This window comes from Calliopsis andreniformis, chromosome 3 (genome assembly GCF_051401765.1).
Source record: "Calliopsis andreniformis isolate RMS-2024a chromosome 3, iyCalAndr_principal, whole genome shotgun sequence".
In the NCBI taxonomy this organism is placed as follows: Eukaryota; Metazoa; Arthropoda; class Insecta; order Hymenoptera; family Andrenidae; genus Calliopsis; species Calliopsis andreniformis.
Genome location: NC_135064.1, coordinates 19,018,855 through 19,045,676, shown reverse-complemented (window position 1 = coordinate 19,045,676; position 26,822 = coordinate 19,018,855). Strand labels below are relative to the sequence as shown.

General features: G+C 40.4%; 3 protein-coding genes across 6 annotated transcripts; 2 read left to right on the top strand and 1 right to left on the bottom strand.

Annotated features, from left to right (window-relative positions):
• Window positions 1-8,154: 8,154 nt before the first annotated feature.
• On the top strand, window positions 8,155-14,480 carry LOC143177578 (myrosinase 1). Of its 3 annotated transcripts, none has more exons than XM_076375593.1 (8): window positions 8,155-8,316; window positions 11,521-11,771; window positions 11,999-12,111; window positions 12,192-12,325; window positions 12,650-13,326; window positions 13,668-13,818; window positions 13,933-14,174; window positions 14,253-14,480. In XM_076375593.1, exons 2-8 carry the CDS (start codon window positions 11,725-11,727, stop codon window positions 14,362-14,364), a joined length of 1,476 nt encoding a protein of 491 aa, XP_076231708.1. In that variant the 5' UTR covers window positions 8,155-8,316; window positions 11,521-11,724; the 3' UTR covers window positions 14,365-14,480. The 3 variants fall into 3 exon arrangements, with proteins under 3 accessions (XP_076231708.1, XP_076231707.1, XP_076231706.1); XM_076375592.1 differs by having other exon boundaries at window positions 8,155-8,320; XM_076375591.1 differs by lacking the exon at window positions 8,155-8,316 and having other exon boundaries at window positions 11,370-11,771.
• On the top strand, window positions 8,339-11,171 carry LOC143177579 (uncharacterized). 2 transcript variants are annotated; one of them, XM_076375595.1, is made up of 2 exons: window positions 8,339-9,109; window positions 9,611-11,171. In XM_076375595.1, the coding sequence occupies exon 2, from the start codon at window positions 9,754-9,756 to the stop codon at window positions 10,075-10,077; it is 324 nt and encodes a 107-aa protein (XP_076231710.1). In that variant the 5' UTR covers window positions 8,339-9,109; window positions 9,611-9,753; the 3' UTR covers window positions 10,078-11,171. The 2 variants fall into 2 exon arrangements, with proteins under 2 accessions (XP_076231710.1, XP_076231709.1); XM_076375594.1 differs by having other exon boundaries at window positions 9,339-11,171.
• Window positions 14,481-22,727: 8,247 nt separating the features above from the next.
• Window positions 22,728-25,968, bottom strand: LOC143177326 (UDP-glycosyltransferase UGT5-like). The gene is made up of 9 exons (XM_076375199.1): window positions 25,961-25,968; window positions 25,832-25,885; window positions 25,296-25,789; window positions 24,065-24,432; window positions 23,704-23,923; window positions 23,400-23,620; window positions 23,290-23,338; window positions 23,159-23,246; window positions 22,728-23,113 (listed from the first exon to the last, which is right to left on the bottom strand). The coding sequence occupies exons 1-9, from the start codon at window positions 25,966-25,968 to the stop codon at window positions 22,816-22,818; spliced, it is 1,800 nt and encodes a 599-aa protein (XP_076231314.1). The 3' UTR covers window positions 22,728-22,815.
• Between the last annotated feature and the right edge of the window lie 854 nt (window positions 25,969-26,822).

The window sequence follows — 26,822 nt, the reverse complement described above, 5'->3', positions numbered from 1 at the left end:
TCTGAAGTCTCAAAATCCATTACACAGAGTTGCCGCACGAACTTTCTCCTTGGGCGTAGCGGGGGACATTGAAAGATGTGGGAAGAAATAAAGTGTGTACTATTATATTGCATTACTAAAATTTTGCACAGATCTAGGGCTTCGACCTGTACCAATAAGACATGTGTAATTTCTTCCTCCATCTCCCAATTTCCCTCACTATACCCAAGGAAGAAATTCGCGCGTCAACTCTCATCATCAAAGACTCCTCTAACTCAGTTTTTTCTTCCCTGGATCTGTCATCCTAGAAAATTGAATCTGTAAGATACGGAACTGACTTCCTTAGACTAACAATGTAATAATCGCTGAAACGACTGAAAATGCGCGTCGAAGGCAGCTAAGAACAATGCTCAAGTCTGTTATCGCGCTTGTGCCCAAGCCGCCAGGCGTTCATGACCCATTTTGAGGAAGGTCCTGCAGGGTGCAATAATACAGTCCTCCTGTGCGAGCACGTACTATTGATGCTCGACGAGCGGCTCGCCAGCGGTGCAATGAGAATTACATTGCGCATTATCGTAAACGCCTCTGATCGATCCTTCGTCAGCGTCTCTCAGGTAATTATGCCTTGGTTGAAGGGGGAGCTAAAAAGGCTCTCAGGCTGCTGTGTCCCTCGAGGAGTGGCGCGCTTTGTTTTCGATTCGTTGTTTACGATTAACCGCATCGTCGACCATGTTTTGCGGATCTCTGTGCTTCCAGGCAAGAACAACGTTCGACCTGTTTTCGAAGCATCCACGGACGGTGCAAGGACGTTTTGAAATTGAAATCAGTCCGTGCACAGGGTGTATCTTGTGATTCGATTATTCATACAACTTTGAAAGCCTCAACGAGCATGTACGTACGTTCGCCTAGGTGTGTGACGCGCGAATCCACGTTCCACGTTTCAGTATCGAATTTTTTTTTAGCGCAGCATTTAGCATGATGGGCTTTGCGCGGTCCTCTGGAGCGAATTTGTTCGCATTCTGGTTACTAGCCGGAGGCCTGTGGACTGGCGGATTTAACGAACTTCTTTTGATGACTATGGTATACACACGAGGGTCTGTATATTTGTAGAATTGTACCTTCGTGGTTACGTATTGTTCCTTCGTGATGCGAATTGATCTTTGTGATAACTTTATTTCGATATTGTTTGTGTTAAAAAGTAGCCATGAGAACTGAGCGTAAATTAATCCTGTTTTCCCTAAATCCATAAATATCCAGAAGGCAAGTTGTACGACGATAATATTTTGCATCTGAATATTAGTAAACAAAGATATCATTAATGGGGGAGAAAATGTCATTTCACGAAGAAAAAGTTTCTACTTCTTCTCGTTCAAAATTTTCTCGCTGGTGAGCACAAGGAAGGAGAAGAAGGGCGGAGGAAGCTATAAAACGAGTTTCAGGCTCGTTAACACGAGAAACTGTTGGGGGATTGGCAAAAGTGTCGTTTCTTCTGACCGAAGGAGCAACAGGGAAATTACGTCCAGCCATTTAACAGCGACGCTTTCTTTCAGTACCGCTTCGAGGACAACAAAGGTCCCATAGGAATAAACTGGCCCTTTTATCCACGCCTTGGGATTTATGGACATTTCCCGCGCAGAAGTGATGCCGGAAATAATGTATATCTCTTGGAACTGTCGCGTTGCCAACGATAACCGGGGTATTTGCTCGCTCGATGCACTTTCGAGTGATGCACGGTGAGGGAACTGAGGAAACGCAGTATCGACACAAAAAGAATTTCCTTCTTTCCGTTTCCTTCAAGATCTAAAGACGAATACATTGATATTCTTCATTTTGACCTTTTACCTTTATGCGTGACTAAATAATTAATAAGATACGAGTAAAGAATAAAGATAAACAATGTTTTTCTCTGTAGAAAGTCGCCTGTCATACTGGTACTCTAGAGACTATGAGACATCTTTAAGAATTTCTGAAGTACCTACTCTAAAATATTACATTTGTTGTGTATTTCCACTGAACTTCATCGTGAACGCAAAGTGGACGTTTTTTATGATGCCACGTATAAAAAGTAACATAAGTATTCAAAAAGTGAAGTCATGATAAAAGTTATATTATTCAATAAAAAATAGAAAATACTGTGCCACACTAATCAGTTTGCTATCGCTGCGGCGTCGCTGCGATGGCGGGTATAAATTTTTCATTATACTTATTACAAAACATGGAAACTTTTTAAATTCTGAAAGAAAAATTCATTAGTGATCTGAACGGGATGTATTAATTTGTCCCTCTTTTTCCCGCGTATTTATTTGTTTCACAATACTAAAGGATTACAGTGAGTAGTACGGTAATTTTGAATGAAAATTTTTCAGAGAGTATTAGCAGAAATTTCATTTAGATATTCTATGCATAGAAATTACATGCATTTCATTCCACACATACAGTGTGTACACCCTTCGCTGGACGCTGACGCAGCGAAAGGGTTAATTCTGTCGAAATTGCGTGGAGTATCGCGTATTCTATTGAATTCCGTAACGAGCTCCACCGCGCAATATCGAGATGTGTAATTACGAATAAAACTGGTACCAATAATGATTTCGCGGGAATCGCCCGACCGATACCGCGATAATGACCGAAATTTCAATAGCGGCCTCTGCATACTCGGTATTAGAATCGACTATCGCTATCATCTAGGGATGCCCGAATACCAGGGAATATTAAATTTTACTGCTTTCAGGCTTGAATTGAAGGCCAGCGTGCCAAAGGTCACTTTGCCTCGGGCTTACTGTACTCCTGAAAGCTGATAAAGTGATTTCATTTGATTCCCTCTAAGACCCCTTATTTTTCGAAAACACACGACCAGCACAGTGATACGGACCCCCGAAATGGTGAACGAATTTCTCATTAGAGTCTACGTATAGTTAGTACCTATTGCTAATGATAACCTGTTGATATGCATCTGCTGTCGTTAGCACAAACTCGAGCTCGTTCTGACCAAAACTAATTACTTTCATTTCAGGAATAAATTCTATCCTCATTATATCAATGATTCAACAATAGTCGTTATCCTCTAATTACTAGGTACTAATATCAGTTCTTCATTAATTCGTCCCTCGCGCACGTGGACTTCATTCCAAACAATACAAGCATCAGGCTAATTTCAAAAGAAGTACATACATTCCCAGCGAACTTTTCCAATTTCCGTGTCTTTCTTTCGACGCGATTTCCCTCGAAGCTGGAACGCAAAAACAGCTCTCCGGTCGCCGAGTGCAACACAAAATGGCGGTGGTTCGATAACAACCGCGCGTTCTCATTTTCCACGGTCCCATCGATCATCAATAATTCATCGGCCGTAATCAAATTCCCATCGCGAACCGCGGCTTTTTCGACGCCCCATGCTCGGCGTCCCATGCTTGACGCCCCCACGCGGAGCCTAAAAGAAGTAGAGGAGACGAGGAGGAATCGACAGGAAGCGGAACAGAGGAGGAGAAGTCGACAGGAAGCGAAAGAGGCGAGGAGAAGTCGACAGGAAGCGAAAGAGGCGAGGAGAAGTCGACAGGAAGCGAAACAGGCGAGACAAGTCGTCGCGGTGGGTCAAGAAATATATTCCACAGAGGTGGCGTAATTCCGTGACCGGATATCCCGACTTCCTGTTGCCCTTTGTGCAACCGCCATCGACGAATCGACGGCCGAGAGTGGAGCGCGACAGGGCACCCGCACCCTCGCTTTGTGTAGACGCGAGGAGCTTTCTGCTTCATCACAGGGAACCGACTTTCCGGCTTCGTCGACGACTTTTCACCGATGGTCACGGAGGGCACATTTTTTTTTTTCTTCCGACGATCCCTTTGACCCGCGCTGAAAGGCCGAGGGAAATGGTATTGAGGGAACGTGGCCTCCTCGCGCGGTGAACGGACGTTATGACGTTCATCAGGAGTTTTCGTGGGGAGAGTCTTTATTGAACGTGGAGGGAACGTCGGGGATGAGGGTAGAGGAAGCATTGTGAAGGGACAATAGGTGTTTTACTTCAGGAGAGGTGATTGTTAATCCATTCGTGTGTCTAGATGTAGTGCATGGGCGCATATGTCGTGTACACGTTAGAGGACTGGCGGAAACTTGAAGTCTGAAACTTTCGATCTTTATTTCATTGAGTGGAGTGTCGATTAGTAAGATAAAGTTGGCGTAATTTTTAATCTAATTTTGTAAGTTTTAATCTGAATCCTTTAATCTGTAACGAAATATTTTACCTCATAATCGTAGGAGAGAATGAAGTCTGCTTCTCATGTTAATAAATGTTCGTAGTTCTCTTCTACAAATATACAACAATGGAAAGTAATACCTAAGCATTTTGTACATTCTTCTCTCAATCTGGCATTCTTCTTTACATTCTTCTCAAGAATTTTCTGTTTTCAACCTGCGAAATGTTTCTCGCAGGAATGCGGTATTTTTCCCTTAAATCTTCTCAATGGATTGCATTGGTAGTATGAGAATTATAAAAATAAAATTAAAACAGTGTTTATTAGTACCTAATACTGATTTATGATGTGTGTATTTGAGAAGTTTCCATCGATATTATATTCTAGAGATGAGAGATTGTATCTATTCTTGAATCAGTGGAACATTGAAGTTTTTTGCGATACTGAATGTGAAATTGCATAATTTCGCAACGTGACGTGAATTTTAATCGATGGCAAAACGGAAAGGTGGTATCAGCCGCAGAGGTAACATCCATCGTTTAATTATGTCAAGCATGGACACTACGTACGTTCTATCGTTAAATTTATTAGTACATGGTGATCTATGGTACACGCCGACTATTTGGAACTCATATTGCACGCTGACATTAAACAAGGGTCTGTTACTGTGAATGCAAAGCACAATAATAGGGCGTATCTATTAAACGGGAGTACAGGAAATTCAGCTCTATTTACATTGATCACAATATGTGAATATTCTGTTCGGGTGATTAGGGTTCTATTTGATACTGTAGGTATGCGTACGTTCGTTTTGCTATTTTTTAAGATATGCACACAGTGTGATGATAGATGAGAGAAAATTGATTTGGCTGTGGATAATTAACTCTAAATTTCTTCATCAATAATAAAGTCCAATGAAGTTCGAAAGGGATTTGCTAGCCCTACAATTTTCCGTCAAAGAATAAAGAGGATTAAGGCTGATTAATGAATTACTTAATCCAGTACAGTTCGATGAATGTGTAAGAATATTCAAAAAAGAATTCCGCAAAGTATATAGAGCAGGAGCGAGGGTAGTTTAATTACGCTCTTCGAAATTAATTACACATTCCAGGGAAATTATTTCGGATTCCTGGCGTTGTAATGAAATCCTTCTTGTTGCTCTCTGTACCCTCAGGTTCCAATGACACACTACACCGCTGTCTCCGCGAACTTCAAAGCAGAAGAACTTGAATTCTGCAGCGTCTCAGACACCTTGAGGATACACCCACTTTCGTCGGTGACTTCGGAGGGAGTGACGCTTTTCCTCCTTGTAATTAGAGATGCCAAACATCCTGGGTGCCTCTTCAGAGCAATCATGATGTTAGGTTACCGTTAAAGGCAGATTTTAAAGCGAGAGGATCAGAAATATTTTGGAAGAAGAAACGTATTCAAAGGGTACTGATTAATAGTTTGCAAATATCCAAATTTTGCACTCTTCAAATTAAAAAACTATTAGTCGTTAAGCTACTTAAATATTCAAATCTGAAATTCGTCAATTCCTGAAGCAGACTCGGGTATAACAGATTAATTACAGTGATAATAGGAAGGAAAGTGATGGTCCAAAGTTCAAATTGGGGGCCCATTAATCCTCTATCAGCAACCTTATTTTTACTCGCGTTATTTCCTTATTTTTACTGAGTCCATGAATATTTTGTACATTTCGGTATTTTAAAAAATCCGAAAAAATTCTTAAATACTCTTCAGAAGCTTCTACAGCATCATCCAATAGTTTTTATTACTGTATGTAACTTCAATTTTTTTTTAATTCGAACATATTCGTCATAAAACGCATCCACTATAACAGCAGTCATAAAACATCAATCTCATTTCTCCTGAAACTCAAGCAAAAAAGAAAAAGTAATGAAAGCACGCAAGCTCCAAGTGGTGTAACCTTATTCCATTGATTCAGTAATTCCCGCAATTGCCAAAGCAATAGGTTTAATACTCACGCGACACATAGAATCAGTACACGCGACGAGCACGCGTCGATGTACGTAACAACCACCTATTACTGTCAACACGTGCTTCCTTTGTTCTAGCAGGCGAGCCTCGCTCGCGGGAGAAGGCAGCGAATGCCGATGCGAATATCGCGAACGCGGGGGAATTCTGTCGCGGGACTCGATAGGAGGGTATGGTAGCTCGCGACACAATAAACCATTTCACGGAAGGCAAAACACAAGCCACGGCGCCGCTATAACCGAAGCCCAACGTGCTGCTTCATTATGCGGCGCGACGTGGCAAAGTGCCAAGGGCTTTGATAAAGGTGCTGGCTACGTCCTACCAGATTCTCTCGCTCCGTTCCACCGCCTCCGCATTTCCGCCCTTTCGTCGTAACATGGGGCTGCTGTCCACCCTCTGACGCACATCCTTGACTAACGCCCGGCCCGAAGGGACAAAGAACGGTAAGCCGCGGCAGGAGAAGGCGTTCCTGATGTATGCCCACCCTGTTCTTTGCTGCCTCGTCGTGTCTCGCTGCGAACGACTCTACTCGCGGCTACGATTTACGACGCGACCGCGAACTTTTGCCACTTTTCAGCCTTGGATTCCTGTTTTGCGGGGCCACGTCTTGTCTACAGCCAGGGACATTAAGCAATGGTGCTTCTTGCGCTCGGCGTTTTAACGCGTACTGCCAGAAGTTGTCAGCGTGACGACGCAGGAGTAAGAGGAGTACTTGGTTCGCTGAAAGTAGTAGTATTAGACGTGACCAATTCTGCCAATAAGGGAAATACGTGAGTGATATCTCTATTTTTCGTTGCGGTGCCCTCGCTGTGTGCCATCTCTGTTTGCTGTATCTTTCTGCGGCGCCTATTAGATCCACTGACAATTTCTGAGCTACTAGCAGTATAAATGGGAGCGTGGTGTTTGCGAGTGGATGGTTTAGAGCAGTGATGTTCAGGAGAGTGCCTGTGGGCGCCTGGCAATGCCTGGAATCGCTAGCGAGCGGCTCTCTCACTCCTTGAGGAACAGTCTCAGAGTAGTTTCGACTCCTGTCCTCTCTGCTGCTGAAGGCGGCCTTGAAACCGCGATCGAGCGATTTCGAGGATTTTTTAGGACAGGTGAATGTCCCAGGAGGTGACTATGTCCTGATACCTGGACATTGACGCTAATTTGATTTCATTTTAAGCTTAAATTCTAATACAAACTAAGTACTACTAATGAAAAACAAAGAATATTATCGTGAAAGAGTTTAGTTACTGGTACGCAATTCAAATGTTAAAATATGTGCATTTTTTGATCGCCAAAAAATGGTTTTTGGTTGGTGTGCCACTCGTTTAAAGGGTTGGAGTACCCTTTTGGCTTAATAGGACCCTAAAGGCGATAGTACACTGCACAGGCAAGAAATGGGCCAGCATTTTACGCGATATAAAATAGCATGTAACTAAAGAACTATGTGTTTTCGGGACTCAAACGAACTCTCCTTGTTTTCTTAGTTGAATATAACAAAGACATAATTACGGTTGAAAGTAATCAAGATTGAAAGTAATCTTTTTGAGTTTACTTCTTGTTATCATTGTGATGTAGAGTTTATCGAGAGGTATATGTGTATCGGTTGATAAGTATTTGATCAAATATTGAACTGATTGTAAGATATTAATTTATTATGATAGTATAATGAACAGAATATTCCAATGAATACTATTTCGATTCCTCAACAATAGCGAATTTTAATTGAATTTTTAATTAAATTTTTTACTAATGTTTGATTTTTGATAAAATCGGGAATTCATTTTCAGTGATACCATTTTTCTCAAAAAAGTGTCAGGATATTTATATGCTCATCGCAGGAATAATCTGTAGATAAGAAAATTGCAATTAAAAGGAGGGAAAGAAGTATTGGAATGTTGTTTGCAGAAGATGCTGAACAACCATAGGTACCTATATAAGGCTAGTACCAAGGAGAACTGGTCAGTCACAATCTCACAACGATTCGAGAGTCTGTGCTATTGAGATCCACCGATCATTGGTATTCGAGAAACTCGTGGCTTCGGTGTAGCAGTGAACGATTGGATTTCAGTCCAGTGATTTCGTTATTTTTGAAGTGCAAGTTTTGCAGAAAATTTTCTGATCACTCAGAGTGTACCTTGACTACTCGAGTATTTTGACGATAAGCGTTGGTATAGTATATCTGAAATAACAGGATCTAATCTAAGCACTTCATGAGAGAACAGTCACGTTAACAGCTTGGTTGATACTGTGCTATTCCATTGATTAGTTAACCAATTCAATAAAATTGAGCTACAAATTAAAATAAAAGAAATCTGACAGCTCTTGACTTTTGATTCCAGATTCTGTTTAGATTACATGAGAATGTTTAATTATAATCAATATTCAATGAACGTTTCCGAATATCTTTGATAAACAAGTAATTTATCTCTTATTGTGAAGATAAATATTTTACTTTTTTTTTCATTGATGTCTATCAGAGAATTATTTGTATTTCGAATTAAATTCCATGTGGAAGAATAAAAGAAAGCGAAAGAGACATATAAGATATTCAATAACAGGTGTCAGCAATTTTAAAGAGTGACTGTACATATCAAAACAAGACGAAGACTAAGAATGACAAAAATTAAATTTTTGTTTTTATACTATTAGTTATTAAAAAATATTTAAATGCATATAATATATGTTTGATGGAGAATGAAGAATTGCAGGCTTCCTGTCTGAGTTATTGTTGAAAGATCACCTGAAGTCTGACATGGGGACTTATTCTACTGACGATGAGCGTTAGCTAGGAGACAGGCTCACTAGTAGCTATATCTGTAATGATTTGGAATAATCCACTTGGGTAACTCGTAGAGTCATATGTTATCAGTTCAACTATACTGTAAGTGGACCTTTCTGAGTGGCTAGTGACCCGATTAAGGCGCGACAATAGAGTAAATTTCCATCTCAGTCACATTGTAAGTGTTCTTTGAATAACTAAAACCCTGAAAACAAAGTCTTAGACACAAATTCTTTATTTCCTCCACGACCAGTGATGTCTTTAGTTGTAGATTTGCTTTCATTCTGAATTCTGTAGAAAGAGAACAAAACTTACTTACCTCTGCTGAACAAAATTGTTGAAAAGTGTGACTACAATAATAACGAAACATGTAACGCTATTAACTAAGTTCCCACGTAACATTTGAGAATTACAGCCCAATCTTGAGGATGCTGCATCTTGGAGAGGAGTTCGAGACCTCGATTTTGAAGCTCAAGTAACATCAAAAAGTTTCCTTTACACCAACTTTGGATTGGCTTGCCGGTACTTTTCCTAAAAATGCAGCAACCATCGGATTTGGGTACCTAAAAAGTTGCTACAAAGTATTCCTAACTTCAGAATACTTAGCAGATTCTTTTTCGGTTGTAATAAGAATGTAGTTCAAGTTTAGAACACCTTTATGTTTGACTAATTTTTCCAGAAACAATTTCACTTACTTTTGTGAAGCGAGATTTTATAGCTAAACTCCGAAGTCTTTTTGCATAAAAAGTATTTCAAAAGAAAAATTCATTTTCCCAAAGATAACTTCAGTTTTAAATTCGACGCTAATATCATCAATTTACTATGAGAACCTTCAATATGCGAGAATTTATAATATATTCGACAGAATTGTCGATTAAACAAGGGCTGGTATTTGTATATAGGTTCACTACGTGCGGATTTAGCGTGAAGGTAACACATTACATCCCTTTTTCGAGCTGTTCTGATAAGAGCGATTTTGATTGCAGCTCATGCACGTACCATAATCGGAAAATAAAGCCCAGCTTAAATCCATCCTTAAGTCTGACCATTTATCCCAGTAGCACGCTAATACGTTCGATTCCCGTAACTTTCAGCCTCCTTATCGTTTCGCGACAAATACGAAGTTATATTTGTGGTTGTAACTAATCAAGGGGAATAATTTCATGGAAAGGGTGGCAGAATATATCCTACTTTTGCCGCAGTAAAAAGACTGGTTCAGGAATATTGGATAAGTCACAAACTGTGTCATGAAGCAGTCAATAGTAATGCAAAAATTAATCGTGATCCCATTTGATTTATCTTCAATGCTGTCATAGCAGTTTTGAGTTATTTCCTGCTGCATAAATATGAATCTCATGAAGCTAATAATTTAATTTGGTATTTTCCAAAAGTAGCTTGTGCCTGTAACTCAGGTGGTACATTAGTGGTAGCGTATCACTGAAATATTCTGTTTACTGAACTTCTGTTGCGTTCTCTTGCAATATAATGGTAAAAAGGAAACTTTTTCTATCGCATTATCTGCAAGAGAGAGTCGAATTACCATTTACACAGTAAAGATGAAAGCTCACTTGCTGTGGCAACGTTTCTTAATGATATTTTAATTAGGTTGCTCGTTACTGCGGTGTGAGCTTCTGGGATTCTACTTTGCTATTAGCAATATGGAAGGTAATAGTAACCTCACACGTAAATTGTTTCATACACGTGTGTAGTGTTATTAAGAAGTTCTGTGGAATGGGTGGACAAACATTAGTTGGTAGATAGGGTTACAATGCGACTCAGTGTTTACGCACGTAACTATTGCAATTTGAGAGTTCAAGAATTCATGTACCCCATGTACAAAGTAGCAAAGTAAGACCTTCGTTTAAAAGAAGCACGCATGGTTTTAAAGTTCAGTTAAAATATAACATTCTAACACTTAATTGTATATGTTATACAAAAAATATAATCAAGCATTCAATTACTATCTAATTTTATAAAAAATATAATGTAGTCTACGTGCATTGAGACCCAATAAGGACTGACTAAAATCTAATTTAAGCTAATTGATACACAAGATAACATAGAGACTACTTATGTGAAGTGTACTTGTTGGCAGTCTGCATATTAAATACATTTATATTTTACGTCATCAGCCAAACATTCAGCTGCATTAAACATTACAAAACGGCAGATACAAGTACGAAAAAGACCAAGAAAAACTGATGCATGTTGAATGTATGCAGCATGTGTTTTATCATCACGTGTTTTATTCGCGCGTTCGAACGCTTGCATGATTGAATTATATTGAGGAAGAAGGTTGCGAAGGTCAGTGATAGACCATTTACAAACGTAAATATTAAATAAGCAATGCTTTTGTGGTTAATTAAAGAACTCAGGAAGATAGGAACACAAATCTTGAAACAATTATTTAGGAGGAAGGCTTTTGGTATAATAATCATTTGTTCGACAACACGTTTACAGTAGATACGTAATATCGATAGAGTTGGATGAAACCAGGAATCTTTCCACTGCACGTGACTGTTTATCGGTAAATGAAGTTACAACAAACAAATTGCATCGTGAAACAAGCATTCGTCAATCGTGTTACAGGGATTACAATTGCACTTCTGTTCGTCATAAATAAATATTGTAAACAAGTGAAGTAGTAAATGGCTAGATATCATTAGCTAGATAAAAACATGAATACTTGACGAACCGTATTATTATCAGATTTGATAACATGTGGAATGTTGAATACGTCTATATATTAGCAGCGCATAAAGCCGATCCTGCATTTGTAGTTTGTTGGCAGCCATGATCGCCACACTGTCATTGGTATCGGGTCTCCTTTTCCTCGTAATGTGAGTACCTTATTATTCCTTCATTAAATACACGCTTCAACCCCAGTATATAATATATAAAAACAAGACTGATTTCCTATTCAGTTAAATGGAGTAATGAAATATTGTTAATAAATACGAATACTAAAATTTCGAATAGTAAAAAGAATCGCATGGACGATATCGAATTTAAGCGGATCAGTCATTCGCTCGATCGACAAGTTTCTCTCTAAACTTATCTTTTCCAGCTCTGCAAATGGCAATCTTGTAGAGAATGACTATTATCTGAGGTTCCCAGAGAACTTTCTCTTCGGAGCCGCGACGGCTGCATACCAAGTAGAGGGAGCGTGGAACGTGAGTGGTAGGTCCCCCAAATTCAGATTTCCTGTCCTCGACTGACAAACTTTTCTAATGTTCCCCCTTCGTACCTTGAAAACACAGACAAAGGAGAAAGTACTTGGGATCGATATAGCCATTACCGCGACGGTCGTATTTATAACAACGACAATGGCGACGTTGCTGCTGACTCTTACCACAAATACAAGGAGGATGTGGCAATACTAAAGCAACTGGGGGTAAATATTAGCCCTTACTTTATAATTTGCTCGGTCATCCTTAGCAACTGAAATTTCTGTATACATATACTTACATAGTGCTTAGATGTGATTACTTGGATGATATTTACATAGATTATTTAGATGTGTTCTTTTATTTATAGTTATGTATAATCGTAGTGTTGAAAGCACTCAAAGCCTCGCGTTATTACTTTAATTCCACTTTTAGTATGTAATATTCCATTGAAAAGAAGAAATGAAGGCGATTGGTTCCCCTGTCTTCTTCGCCTAACCCCTCTTAATCCAATCCTGAACACAAGGTGACCTTACCCCTTTCGTTGACAGTTCAAGTCGTACAGGTTCTCCGTGAGTTGGCCCCGAATACTGCCGACGGGATTCTCGAACAAGGTCAGCTCCGATGGCGTTCGGTATTACCACAACCTTATCGACGAGCTTCTGGCGAACGACATCGAGCCCCTCATGACCCTTTACCACTGGGATCATCCACAAGTTCTGGAGGACGCAGGTGGCTGGCTGAACGAGGAAATAGTCGACTGGTTCGGCGATTTCGCGAGGGTCGTGTTCAAGGAGTACGCGTCGAAGGTGAAAAGATTCATCCCAATTAACGAACCGACTAGCGTGTGCGTCAATGGCTATTCGATAGGCAGACACGCGCCTGGCAAGAAGCTCCATGGTATCGGCGAGTACCTTTGCATCCACAATGTTCTGAAGGCGCACGCCAGGGCCTATCGTATCTATGAGAAAGAATTCAAGCAGGAGCATAAGGGTGAGGTCGGATTTCTGGTCAATACTAACGGTTACCTGCCCGAAAACCCTAAAGACATGCTGTCACCCGAGGTCGCATTTGCGTTCAACGCTGGCTGGACTGTGCATCCAATATTGTCGAAGGAGGGAAATTATCCGGAAATAATGAGGGATCTGATTAATGCTAAGAGTAAGCAACAGGGATATGCTAGATCACGGTTGCCGGAGTTTGAGCCAAAGTGGATCGAATATTTACGGTACTGTATGATGAAGGATTTATTTCTGCGCCTGTAAGGAAAGACGACCTATGTTACATTTCGAAAAATTACATTTCGAGACTTGCAATATAGAATTTATATTTTCTGAAAAAGGAAAGGGTGTTAAAATAAATTTTTCACTTAAAAATAAGGGTCCAAAAAAACACAAATCTGTGACATAGCACCGAAGTTGAAAACAGTAACATGTGATTTAGGTCATTTTGCTTTACTATTTTTTTATTTTATGTCTGGATATTACACCGAATATGTGAATATGTGCTCGTTGTTGGATGATTCATAAAATTCTAATTGGTAAATAAGAATTTCTTTTTTTCAAACAGAGGAACTGCCGACTTTTTGTCCCTGAATCATTATAGCTCGAGCTTGGTTAAGCCTGGAACTCAAGGTGAAGTACCATCTTTCCAGAACGATGAGGGGTTGATAACATACGCAAACCCAAATTGGAAATCATCAGCTTCTAGTTGGTTGAAAGTAAGTGATTTCAGTTTTTTGTACAAACGATTTGAAACTTCTCCCAGAATGCTTTCTGAAGTGCAGAAATATGATATAAATATTTTATCTTTCTCTATATTTTTATTTCACTAGGTAGTACCCGAAGGCTTTCGTGTCACTCTTCGCTATCTGGCCACCAAATATGGCAACATACCAATTTACATCACCGAAAATGGTTTTTCTGACCATGGAGCCCTCGATGATAGTGATAGGATCTCTTACTATCGCGAATACTTGAAACAGATGCTCCTCGCCATGTACGAGGATGGAGTCAACGTAAAGGGTTACTATCTGTGGTCGCTGTTAGACAACTTCGAGTGGCAGGCTGGTTACAAGTAAATTTCTAAGACATGTAAATTGCTGAAATGCTTACCATTTCTACACCTCTGAATATTTAATATTCGTGATTGCAGCGAACGCTTTGGTATCGTACGCATTGACTTCAATGATCCAAAGAGACCAAGGACATTGAAAAAGTCTGCCGAATGGTGGAGGCAAGTTATAGCTGAAAAGAAGCTGCACTAGAATCGACGACATCCTAAGCAATGCTCCTGAAATGTGGAGACAAACTGCCTTAAAAAATGTGAACTACCGTAACGATCTGTATTATATATAGTATCAATGCTTACTTTATACTGTCACTATGTCTTCTATCTCAATCATTTTACTAAATAATTCACAAAGTAAGAAAACAGAACTTCACCCAACGCTTTCCTACCAATTTGCATCCACTCGATCAACATATCCAAGAATAACAAGTAGATAGGTAGAGAAACACAATACTGTGTAGGGAGTGACAGAGGGGTAGAGAGATTCAGAGTCACAACGAAGAATAAACACTTTATTTCGGGTATACAATCTCTCTCAATTCCCCATTCCAGGGTTATACTCCACGGTACTTGACGATCTCTGTCACACTCTGACCTGGATCGTGAATTCTCGCGTATTTATATTGACCGCGGATCGTTCATATTTATAGCAGTCTCGGGTCAAGATCCCCGCCTCTATCGACGTGGCCAATCAATCACAATTAATTTCCTATTCGTCACTCGAACGTAGGTGGGGGGTCACATTTTGGCAGTCTCGCGACGACGAGATACCGCGAGGGTCTCTGACTGATTCGACCAATAAGGGAAATGTGTGTGTGCCATGTCAATGTGTTTTTCTTTTTTCTGACAATTTCTGAGCTCCCAACAGTACTTAACTTTTAGTATGAAGTGTGATTACAATAATAACGTAACATGTAACGCTATTAACTAAGTTCCCACGTAACATTTGAGAATTACAGCGCAATCTTGAGGATGCTGCATCTTGGAGAAAACTACGAGACCTCGATTTTGAAGCTCAAATAACGTAGAAAAGTTTTCTTTACAGCAACTTCGGATTAACTTGTCGGTACTTTTCCTAAAAATGCAGCAACCGTCGTATTTGGGCACCTAAAAAGTTGCTACAAGTATTCCTAACTTCAGAATACTTAGCAGATTCTTTTTCGGTTGTAATAAGAATGTAGTTCAAGTTTAGAACACTTTTATGTTTGACTAATTTTTCCAGAAATAATTTCATTTACTTTTGTGAAGCGAGATTTTATAGCAAAACTCCGAAGTCTTTTTGCATAAAAAGTATTTCAAAAGAAAAATTCATTTTCCCAAAGATAACTTCAGTTTAAGTTCGACGCGAATATCATCAATTTACTATGAGAATCTTCAATATGCGAGGATTTATAATATATTCGACAGAATTGTCAATTAAACAAGGGCTGGTATTTGTATATAGGTTCACTACGTGCGGATTTAGCGTGAAGGTAACACATTACATCCCTTTTTCGAGCTGTTCTGATAAGAGCGATTTTGATTGCAGCTCATGCACGTACCATAATCGGAAAATAAAGCCCAGCTTAAATCCATCTTTAAGTCTGACCATTTATCCCAGTACCACGCTAATACGTTCGATTCCCGTAACTTTCAGCCTCCTTATCGTTTCGCGACAAATACGAAGTTATATTTGTGGTTGTAACTAATCAAGGGGGATAATTTCATGGAAAGGGTGGCAGAATATATTCTACTTTTGCCATAGTAAAGAGACTGGTTCAGGAATATTGTACAGATTCAGGAATAATTTTTGTGTAAGTTAAAATAAAGACTACTTGCTGTGGAGTCTACTTGTTAATAGTCTGCACATTTAATACATTTACATTTTGTGTCATCAACTATACATCCAGCTACATTGAAAATTACAAAACCGTGCGTACAAGTATGAAAGAGAACTAGAAAAACTGATGCGTGCTGTATGTGTGCAACACGTGTTTCATCATCACGTGTCCTATGCACGCGTTCCAATGGTCGTGTGATTGAATTATGTTTGGGATCCCCATGATACCGTAGTGTAATGTTTCCTATCTATCACAGAATATCCTTTTGATCCACTTTCTTTGCAAACTGTCGTAAAACCCGTGCCTCCTGTCTCGCGCTACGTACAACATATTTCGTATCAGGATATCGCGAAACAAACTGGAGAAGGACAGCGTCTTCGCAGCAACAAAGTTTTCCTGCCGCGCACTCTTCTATCCCATTCCTATAACCTTGAAGCCGAATGTTTCGCGGAGATTACCTGTCAGGATACGTATTTCCTGCTGGCAGGATCTTCTCCCATTGCTCCGAGGAGCGAGAATACTTCCGAATCCGAGGAAACCTCTTAAACGTGTCTAGCTAAGTCTGCGTTCCTACAATTTTAGTCCTCGACGTTAAAAGATACCGGCAGAGTGCTTTAATGGGACTGTGAAGTTGGAATATCCAGCTCTGAGTCATTTCAAGAAGATTTCGTGAGAATAATAGCTTCGAATTCGGAAAAATTTGGTCTTGACTATGCGAGAATATCTTTTCAACGTGTTTCAAGCGTGGGATATGGCTTAAGGTCCATTTATGCAGTCGACAAGCCACGAACCAGCTGAGCAAATATTATATACACTAGCGAAAAATCACAAGTACACAAACTGTTTGCCATAAATAAGTATTGTAAACAAATGGACTAGTGGATGGCTAGATATCATCGGCTCGATAAAAACATGAACACTCAAGAACCGTATTATGTTAACAGTCCTTTCATGAGATACAATGACGTCGTCCCAACTATCGTTATTTTTTCCGTAGTATCGAGCACGTTTTATTTCGCAAAAACGCCAAACTCGGGCGACTGTTTTACGAGAAGGAAGATCATTCGTTGGTCGTTGATCCGCTCCACGTTTTAACTTCGTCCGTATTGGAAGATCGAATTGGCCAGGGTTGAGATATGGCGTTAGGTACGAAGGGAGCAGAGATAAGGGGGTTGGAGTTGTAAATGCTCGAGTGCCTATCTCGTTTGTACAGCTTCCTATGCAGCCAGCACAGCCAGAGGGAGGGAAAAAATAGACGAGAAGAAAGGGAAAGGGATACGGAGAAATAACGTATCGCGCTTTGGCAAGCGGAATCTACCGTAATTATCTGGAAGCGTCGTGCGTGTAGCTTCGGGGGACTGCCTCGAAAACGTATGTGAAACAATCGGACACAAACGCGCGAAAGTGCATGCATGGGCGGGGATCAATAGTCGCTTCTCGTACGACACGATGATTTATGAGGGAAGATACGTTTGATGCATTATCGTGTACGTCCGCGTCCGAGAAATGGGCAGCCCTGTGTAAATCAAGAACGATTATTACGAAATTTCTGCAGGCCTGAAAATTCTTGGAATTATGTACTCGAAGAGGCTTCCTCGGTTACTGAATTTCTGGTATTGACAAGTTTGTTGGATTTTTCGATGGCTAACCTTTTATGAGCCTACGACAACGATGAGTACTGTTGGTCACTCCTGTTTTCTCGAATTTCAAGTTCGTTAGGCTTACTCATGATTATTTAAGAACTCTGATTATCGTCTCTCTATGATACTCAATCGTCTATATAAGAACACATCAATAGACATTCTTAGACATTATGCTAGACTCAATTCGCTCGAGTCTAACTCTCAGACTCATTTATACCACAGTCTTGTACCTATTTCAGTTGTAAATAGAAACCTTACCGAAATATATTGTGAAGAATAATTGGTCTACAGCGTTTCCTCACTGGGGAATCCAACACCATTTTGACAGGTAGGAAGACAAACGAAACTTAGGATCTGTAGAACTCTCATAAGGATACAGTGTTGACTCGATGCAAACTCGATGGACATTCAAGTTCTCTGGGAACTATTCTGTCACTTTACTTTATCCTTGACTTCGAGAAGGCAAATTCGAGCTGTTAAGTCGTAAACTTATCTTAGAAATGAGTATCCTGCATTCCTTGAGCAAGGAGCTGATTACAAGTGATGAATTTGTATTGAAACAATACTATAACTGCGTCCCTAAGAGTCGACATGAAAGGATCTTTCTTCCAGCTTTTCTGTGACCACTTTGAAATATTTCAGTAAATCTTCCATTCTTTCAACTCGAATGATTTTGACCCTGCACTAGATAACATTTCAAGGAAGATTCCCAGTATCATAAATCTTCTATATCATTTCGAATCTTCTTGCCTCTTCGAAGATCAAATAATAGTCACATTAATTCGAAATAGTCTGATCCCATCACTAATCGTACCTCGAGACAAGTCTCATAGACAGAGACTTGAGAATGTTAAATGTTTCAGCCACTCCACAGCTTCACATTTTCCTTCCACTCGTCCAGATCACTTTCCACCCAGGATCAACGGAATATCAGGCGTTTGCACACCCTTAACGCGAGATATACCTAAAGAATCCCTGCAAAGTACCTAATTGGTCGCAGTATGGTAAAATAGCCAGAAACGGAAAAATGTACAAAATCTTTGGCGGTCGGGGAGCAGCTCGAGATGCTCAAGGAACCTCGTTCCCCAGAGTAAATATTACGTGTGTATAATATATGCAAGGGAGAGCCAGAGAGATCCGTGCTTTGGAATCCCATGCGAGGGATTAGCTATCCGCCATTCGGAGAGCTGAGCAAATTCGGAGGGCAACGGCCTCGAGAAGTGGCGCTATGTCCAGTTAATTTTATTACTGAAAGGGACTCAGGGCCAGAGGGGTTGGGGGTGATGAAGGAACAAGCAAACTCTTCGAATGACACGGAGGAAAAGAGGATGGGGGAGGATGAGCGAAAATAAAACGGAACTACGGGAAGGAAAGTAGAAACGTTGGGCACGGGGGATGAAAAGAGATTGTCTGCGCTAAATGTTCTATATATACTCGTTAATCCCTTCCGTTGCGTTCGTTGGCTGGATTTTCACTTGTCTCTTATACAGCGTGACAGTCTCTTGACGCAATGTTTCGCCTTAGTAACAAAAATTACGCTATTTTTGTCAAGAGGAATTAGTCTCGTCTACTTAGCATGATGAGGATTCTTAATTTCAGAAGAGGTGTATCGAGTAAGATTGGCTTAAAATGCAGCAGAGCGATTGCAGAGGAAATGCACGTATTTCGTGTAGAACATCTTGTTAACTTGAGCTGTATCTGTTTTATTATCTATCTCGCTGTTATCAAAGCCGCTGTAAACCTTGAATGAGAGGACCAGTGGTCGAGATAAGATTCTATATCGATAAAATACAGTGGATATCTTCGTGTAAACTTGAGACGTATGTCTTCGGGCTTAGCTTGGTAAATGTTATGGTTCAATGGCTTGTTTGTGTTCTTGACGAGGCTCATCCAACGTGTATTCTCTTGATACAAAGTCTACACGCGCGAAACGGCTCGTTGCTACATACAACGTCCGCGAAATGTTTTGATTTCGTGATTCGTTACGTTAATCCAATGTTTTACAGTGAGAAACTTTGTACACTGGGGATGCCGACTCAGAAAGAATTGCTTCTCTCGTACGCTTGTTACTGGAAAGATAAAAGGGATGTGTTGGAAATGAGAACTGTCTGTTGAATTCTATCGATACGTGATCTTTCATTTTGCTAGGATTTTCTATAGATGTTTACAAAAATAATATAAAAAAATAATTTGATACATTATTTTAAACTCTGCACTGCTGTGTAGCGTACTCTAGTGCTAGAGGTCAGACTAAACAGTAAATTAAGCCAAAGTAGAAGCGCCCCCTGCGTGGTTAGACATGCAATGAGGATACCACTTACGTTCGTAACTGATTAGACTAAGAAATCATTACAATACATTAATATTTACCAATGTTTGAAAGTCATAGCATCTACTATCGAAAACATAAGTTCATCCATTTAATAAAAGCTTAAAGATTAATCTGCAAAATAAATGGCTGGAGTTTTCTTAATGAAATCCCTTGAGGGTAGTGATGACTTCTATTTGATGCAGGAAGGCGCTGGTCAAGGATGGGGATGGGATGATCAGTGGGACAGCCTTCAAAGAGGGGGCTGACTCGTGCAAGAGCTGGTCAGGGATGGGAGTGACCAGTGGGAGAAAAGGTCAAGGGTCGGCATGACCCTAGTGGGAGAGTTTGTTAGATTAGGGGGCAACCAGTGGGATGGGAGGGGGGCAAAAGAAATAAATTTAAAATTTGAGCAAAAACTTACCACTGGTCAAGCTGCTCACTGACCATTGTCCATTAACCACTGACGTCCAGACGGCCAGGGAGTCCAGGGTGGTCTATGGTTCATGACCCAGGAGTCCCTCCAGTGGGTGTAGATGCTCCTGCAGGGGTAATTATACTGTCTCGGGGAAAAAGAAGATCGAATCAGAGAAGATATTCGGGTGGTTAGAACTTCGAGATATAAATACCCCTGCAGAAGCATGAGCGTCTCACTCGTCGTGGGTCCTTCAGCGGCTGCAGACCTCCTTGGGGACTCACTCAAAGGGCTCCTGGCCCCTGGAACACAGGTCACCTGGACTCCCCTGGGCAGTGGGCAGCTTGACCAGTGGCCATCGTTGACCAGTGGCCATCGTTGACCAGTGGTCATCGTTGACCAGCTGTAAGTTTTTGCTGAAACATTAAGGCAGCATCCTCACGGAAAGACGTCTCTTTGTGCTCCTATAAAAAGTTCAGGAAAGTGTTAAAACGAATCGAACGGAAAGGCAAGGAAGTGGAAAATCGTCGAGACGTCGAAGAGTGTAATTGTAAAAGTTCGCGGCGACGACGACGACGCACGGAACAATAACTGCCGGCAAATCGTATGAAACAATGCAGCCAACAGATTTTATCTTCCGTTTCTGCTCTTTTTCTTCTTCACCGCCCGCGTTTCTCTCTTTCAATGACTCGAGCCGGTTTCGACGCATCCCTGACAAACAGCCTCGCGCCTGCTATCGTTCCATGGTATCGCGAGATTCTTAAAGACACTGGCAGAATCGAAAGGAGCTAGAAAATTGTCGGGAATGAGCGCGGAAGACGGGCGAGGGACGAGGGGGGATGAAGAGATTGCGCGTTATCGAGCGAAGAAACAAAGAAGCTTCCTGTAGCGTCAGCCCCGAGAACAGAAAGCACTCGGGGAAAAAGAAAATGTCCCCTTCAATCGTTTTCTGATAATCCCCTCGGTACGCCGCGATGAAAGAGCTTTTTGATTCTGGCCGATTGTGACTTCGCTGCGAAACTGGAGACCCGAGAGGCTTAAGGAACGAGGAAACGAAAGATGGAACGCTGACAATGGAAATTGAGTGATGTTGGATTAGGGGGTATATTGAGAGGTGTTAATTGACTTTGCATGGCTGCAAATTGTCGTGAGTGGTGTGTTGGGTAGGAAAAGTGTCTCTGTTGAAGAGTAAAATATATTGTTCAGTCTCTAGGGTGTGAACTGGCTCAACGAGCGTGCAATAAGATGTATAATCAATTTATATGGTTTTTAACTTCAGAATCAGATGGGGACACTGCGAGAAGCGGTCTTAAAGTTTGCGATCTTGCGATTTAGAATAAAAGAAGGTGGCTACAAAATCCCAGGGTCCAAGGGTCGATGGGAATGTGAGCTAACTAAAATATTCGGAGAGTGTAAGCAATACTCTAGCAAGTTGGATCGTTGAACGTGCTTCCTGACCTTCGTTCTAGCGCCGTATGGGACGTACACTTTTTGCCTGTACCCTTTTCTTAATATTGGAAAACTGTAAAAAATCGCTTGCAAGCCCAGTATGGTCCTGGAACGAAGGTCAGGAGACATATTTGACGACCCAACCTCGTAGAGTATGATTTTGTAAAATGTAAAAATCTCTATTTCTTAAAAAAGCAAATGGTATAATTTGGAATACTTACTTTTTATTTATGTTTGCTCACTGTGCTCTTCGAACAGCCTGCTTATCTTACGTCCTCGAAGAAAACGATTGTTCATAATGAATTGCAAAGTCGTTCAGTTACTGGAATACAGAAAGCAGGAAAAACAGCGTGACGATAACAAGGCGTTTCATTATGGAATTGTCGATTTACGTCGGAAACGTTAGATTATTCATAGAGGACTTTCAACTCTAGCGTTCGATTTCAGTAATAAATGACATTGAGGATCTGAAAGGAACGCGATCGAGGAATATTACTTACGGGAGAAATATGCTTGGAGGAACTCAAAGCGTAGCAACTCACAATGAAGCAACAGGAAACGGAATAGCTTATCGCGAGAATGCGAAAAGTATCATTGTTCCTGTGATCTTTCTTCTTTCTTGTTTTCGATTCTGAATTCGGGAGAATTCGCAGAACAAATCTGTATCTGAGAGCCAACGTGACCCAAGTCTGTTTTTGTTATTTTCCAGGAAAGTCGACAAACAAATGCGATTATTCATTCAATATGGTATTTGAAGTAGTTCATATTATTATATTTCCTTGACTGATAACGTTACTTAACTAAATGTAAAAGCAATAAGGTTCTGTAGAAATCTTATTTTTGAAAAAAATGGACTTGGCTTAGTCTGACTCTGAGGTACAGAAATATTGGTGTCAGCATTGTGAAGGATAGAAACAGTTGTCCAAATATTCGATAATGTATTCTTACGAAAATAATGAATAAGTAACCTTACATCTTGATTAAATATTATTGAAATACTTGATATATAAAACTAGTTTGTCTTTTGCTTCTCGTTTCTGGCAGTTAAGCTTTTCAGTCGATACACGTGTATGAAGATTCTGATAATCCACTTGCTGACACTCCAGATTAATATGTAAGCCGCGATCGCCGAGAATACTATAACATCCAAGTCATATCGTTGATACCAAGGCATATCGATCATGGTGTTGTGAAGGTGTGGTGCACCTTTGTTACGAATCACAAATTCTGTCCACCAAACAAGAAGCTTCATTAAGTCGTGCGGTGTGTCTTTCGTGAGATGTTTGATCTGACGTATTCTCAATTTGTACCTGTAAAAGTCAAATCAATTGGTGTTAAGACAAATTTTCTATAGCACAGCATCCCTAAATCTCATAATTAGATTGCTGATCTTTATGCATTTATGGCAAATTACGATACACAAAAATATTATACTACAAAATTCTACAAAATATCCAGAGTTAAATATATTTTATAATATTTGGACGATGAAACAAATCTCTAATTAGAGCCAAGGACCAGTCGGACCCGCATTTCTGTTATTGGACCTCTCATCGCCGTAGAGTTAGCTGATCTCTGAACGTTTATGAATACTTAATTCTCATCAGTCATGATATCCTGAATCGCGTTCTTCAACTGCTCCCTCGTTAAGGTGGCAAAATTCAGCTGCTTTCCAACACCAAGGGCTTCCATTCTAGCCCCTATGAAATCTTGGTCCGCCAACACTGGAAACGATATAACAGGTACCGTAAAGTGGATAGCTTCCTGCGTGCTCTGCAAGCCTGCTTGGTACATGAACAACTTAGCGTTTCTGTGACCTGTAAAACAAACAAGCTTGGTCTATCGTGACGAACTTGAACTTTATTCTTCTAACGCGGATAATCGACAGATGCATCCTCACTGAGAATACTTTGCTGTGGAAACCATGACGCAGTGTAGATGTTGGCAGACTTCTGTGGCAGTTCTCCCTTGTGTCTCCAAACGACTCTGTACGGTACCTTAGAGAACACATCGACGAAAACCTGCAAAATTTCCTTGGGAAGGTTCTCGGTTTTCGCGATACTTCCAAGGCTGAAGTAAATGAAACCACTTGTAGCGCCGTCTACGAAGCGCTGCAGGTCCTGCGATCAGTGAGATCGAATTAATCATTTGCATGTGAAAAACACAGAGCTCCGTCAACGACAGTTAATAATTTTATGGGAAGGGAATTCTAGAAATAATCTTCTGTTGAATTTATTCTAATATATCAATGGGCAACATACCTCCGATAGAGGAGGTGGATTTTTTTTAATGTGAGACGAAGAGAACGATATCACGTTGGGAAGCTTTATCCTAGCAGGTAGCAAGATTTCATTCTGATTAACGAACATGAGACTTATGTTCTTCGCTACATCCAGCAATGGCGGTATGTTCGTTCCAAAGTAATCCTCGGCGATTTTGTGATGGTGGGAAAATAGATCGTGGCAGAAATGTACTGTGCGTGCTAAGATAAAGAAATTCTGCAATCTCCGCCAAAATGACAGGTTCGGTTTTATGTATGGTGTCATCTCCCATGTGGATTCGTGAGAAGCCATCAATGGTGCGCCGAGAATGAACTCATCGCAAGAGATCATCATCGTCGATACTAATCCTACGATAACGCGAGAAATGTTGACTTGAGACTGTCGAATTGGTCATCTATTGGAATCAGTAGAGTATAGACTAAGTAAGGGTCGAATTGCGTTATCGATACGCTCTTGGTACGATCGAATACTATTTTCTTGTATTTTATTGCTATCAAGTGTACATGTTCACGTTATGAATAACGCTCCAATCTCGGTTCAACCGTGTGTTAAGGTAGGTCTATATTACATGTTATATAACGTTGTTATATAACTTTGTTATATAACATTCAGTGTAGACTCATCTTTAGAACAGTGTATCGTAAAAAATTGAGCCTGAGCGGACCGTGAGCGTATTGATAGCGTGTCTCGACTCTAATTCTGTACTTTGAAAGCACTGTGTTCCGCTCAAGAGATGATCCCCGAAAGATATGCAGGTCTAACTGGTCATAGTTGAAGAAGGCTCGCCCAGTCTCACATACACTTTCGTCTCTCTTATACGATTTGCCATGGTAGCCACAAACACAATGTAGACCAAGAGACCACTTGCGCTCCTGTGCCACCCTAAGAATCATCTCGTGAGCGGAACACAGTACTACAACTGTCCCATGAGTAGTCGCTTAGAAGGAATGCAAGTCGTATTGGGTCAGAGTGGAAAGAGCACGCCTCCTTTTACACGCAGTTTCAGCTGTAGCGTATTATTGGCTAAAACGGTCACACGTACTAACTGGATTGAGGGACAGACGGAGGGAGCGAGGGAGTTCTGGCCCTGTGCCGTCTCGAGGGACTACTCATGGGACAGCTATAACACTTGTTAGTGCCATAACATCGAAAATATCGGCGCTTCTTTTCGACTCAGCGAGTTTCAATAGAATTATCTGCAAGGAGGTACCTATTAATGGTGCGTTGAACCTATGAGCGAGCATCATAACAGATGGTGTGTAGTATATGTCTGTTAAGACCACGTCAAAGGTTGCGTTACTACTGGGAGAATACAATTCCTTCACCTGAGGTAGCTCGAATAGATTTCTAGCGAAAATTTCACTGATGTATGTTGCGTATTTCTGTATATACGTTGGCCATTTCATATTTTTCAAACGGAACTGGATGTAGTCCATGTCGTCGAAGAGGTTGGTAGAGGTCCTGGTAATGATCTGCGTGAAATTTGCGTTGGCGACGTGGAAGGGCGTGATGAGTACTACTTCGTGGCCTCGTTTGGCTAATTCGTGCCATAACGGTTGATATATAAGCTGATGGCTATAAGCAGCTACTGGAATTAGTCCTAGAACCCTGGCACATCGAACGTTCTCTACGGTGAATAGGAAACAGACGATCGCGAGCGTAAATGGAACAGTGAACTTCATATTGTTGAAGTGTCGAAGCAAACTGGAAAACTACTGATAATTCGTAGTAATGTTCCTACGATACTTCGCTAATTGCGGAACATTACTATTAATGTATTTTTCGAGGTCGAATCTTATCCTGGAAAAGATTAAAGAAAACCAATGTTACAATTCATCGCGTCCAGACTTGCATTATAATAGTTACAATGCTTACATAGTCATCGCATGCTTATTAACATGAATATATGTGTAATTTGAAGTCAGAATATTTTAGTGTGGAAGACTTCAAACACTGATACATGTTCATAAAAATATCGTCATGATATGCTTTTTAATTATTAATGCTAAGAAGTTACAGCTGAATGTTATAAGTACGAACGTCTCAGTAATCTACTTTGATGAAAAATAAGGATTTTTTGAAGGAGAAAAAGGGAACAGGAAACTGGATTAAAAATGGAACTAAAAGTAAAATCAATAATGTGAAATTTATTAGTTGCAATATAAATACTTATGCAAACATACGCAGCTACTTAACAGAAAATGGAGTATAATGCTAGCAGACTAATGGGTGACTTAATGCATCATAACTTCTACTTATGAACAGTAAAATTCTACTAATAATCGTACAACTTCACTTCTAAATGAAGAAAAAGTTCTCGTAAAAACGCAATCGAGGCAACATCTTTTGAATACATAGATTAAAATGAAAGGTACACTGAAGCCTCCGGCGACACAGTTTGACGCGCAACTATTTTTTACTTCTGCGATTATTACACTTCTTTTTAAACGAAGAATCACGTAATGTCTATTTTTTGCTATGTAATACGCTTATTAACGTCATCAATCACCGCATCACTTTGTTCTATCATCGTGTAACACAAACAATTCACATATGTACGTACATGTATGACACAGCGTGATTTTTCTATCTAGCATTGGGAATAATGTTGTCAATGAGAAAATGTATTTTCCTCTGCGAGTAATTGGGCAGTAATTCTGACCCTGTACGAGTATCAGGGACGCTCTATTTGGAATTTCCACTTTAATTGGCAACGATAGAATAATGGGACTAGTAG

Bases quoted from the DNA above. Each gene is read 5' to 3' on its own strand.
- LOC143177579 (XM_076375595.1), top strand. From the start codon at position 9,754: ATGAGAACCTTCAATATGCGAGAATTTATAATATATTCGACAGAATTG.
- LOC143177578 (XM_076375593.1), top strand. From the start codon at position 11,725: ATGATCGCCACACTGTCATTGGTATCGGGTCTCCTTTTCCTCGTAAT. The intron at 11,772-11,998 runs GTGAGTACCTTA...TATCTTTTCCAG, and splicing joins GGTCTCCTTTTCCTCGTAAT to CTCTGCAAATGGCAATCTTG. The intron at 13,819-13,932 runs GTAAGTGATTTC...TTATTTCACTAG, and splicing joins CAGCTTCTAGTTGGTTGAAA to GTAGTACCCGAAGGCTTTCG.
- LOC143177326 (XM_076375199.1), bottom strand. The intron at 24,433-25,295 runs GTACCTCCTTGC...GCGTTATCGTAG, and splicing joins GTTCAACGCACCATTAATAG to GATTAGTATCGACGATGATG. The intron at 23,339-23,399 runs TAAGTATTCATA...GTCCAATAACAG, and splicing joins ATATCATGACTGATGAGAAT to AAATGCGGGTCCGACTGGTC.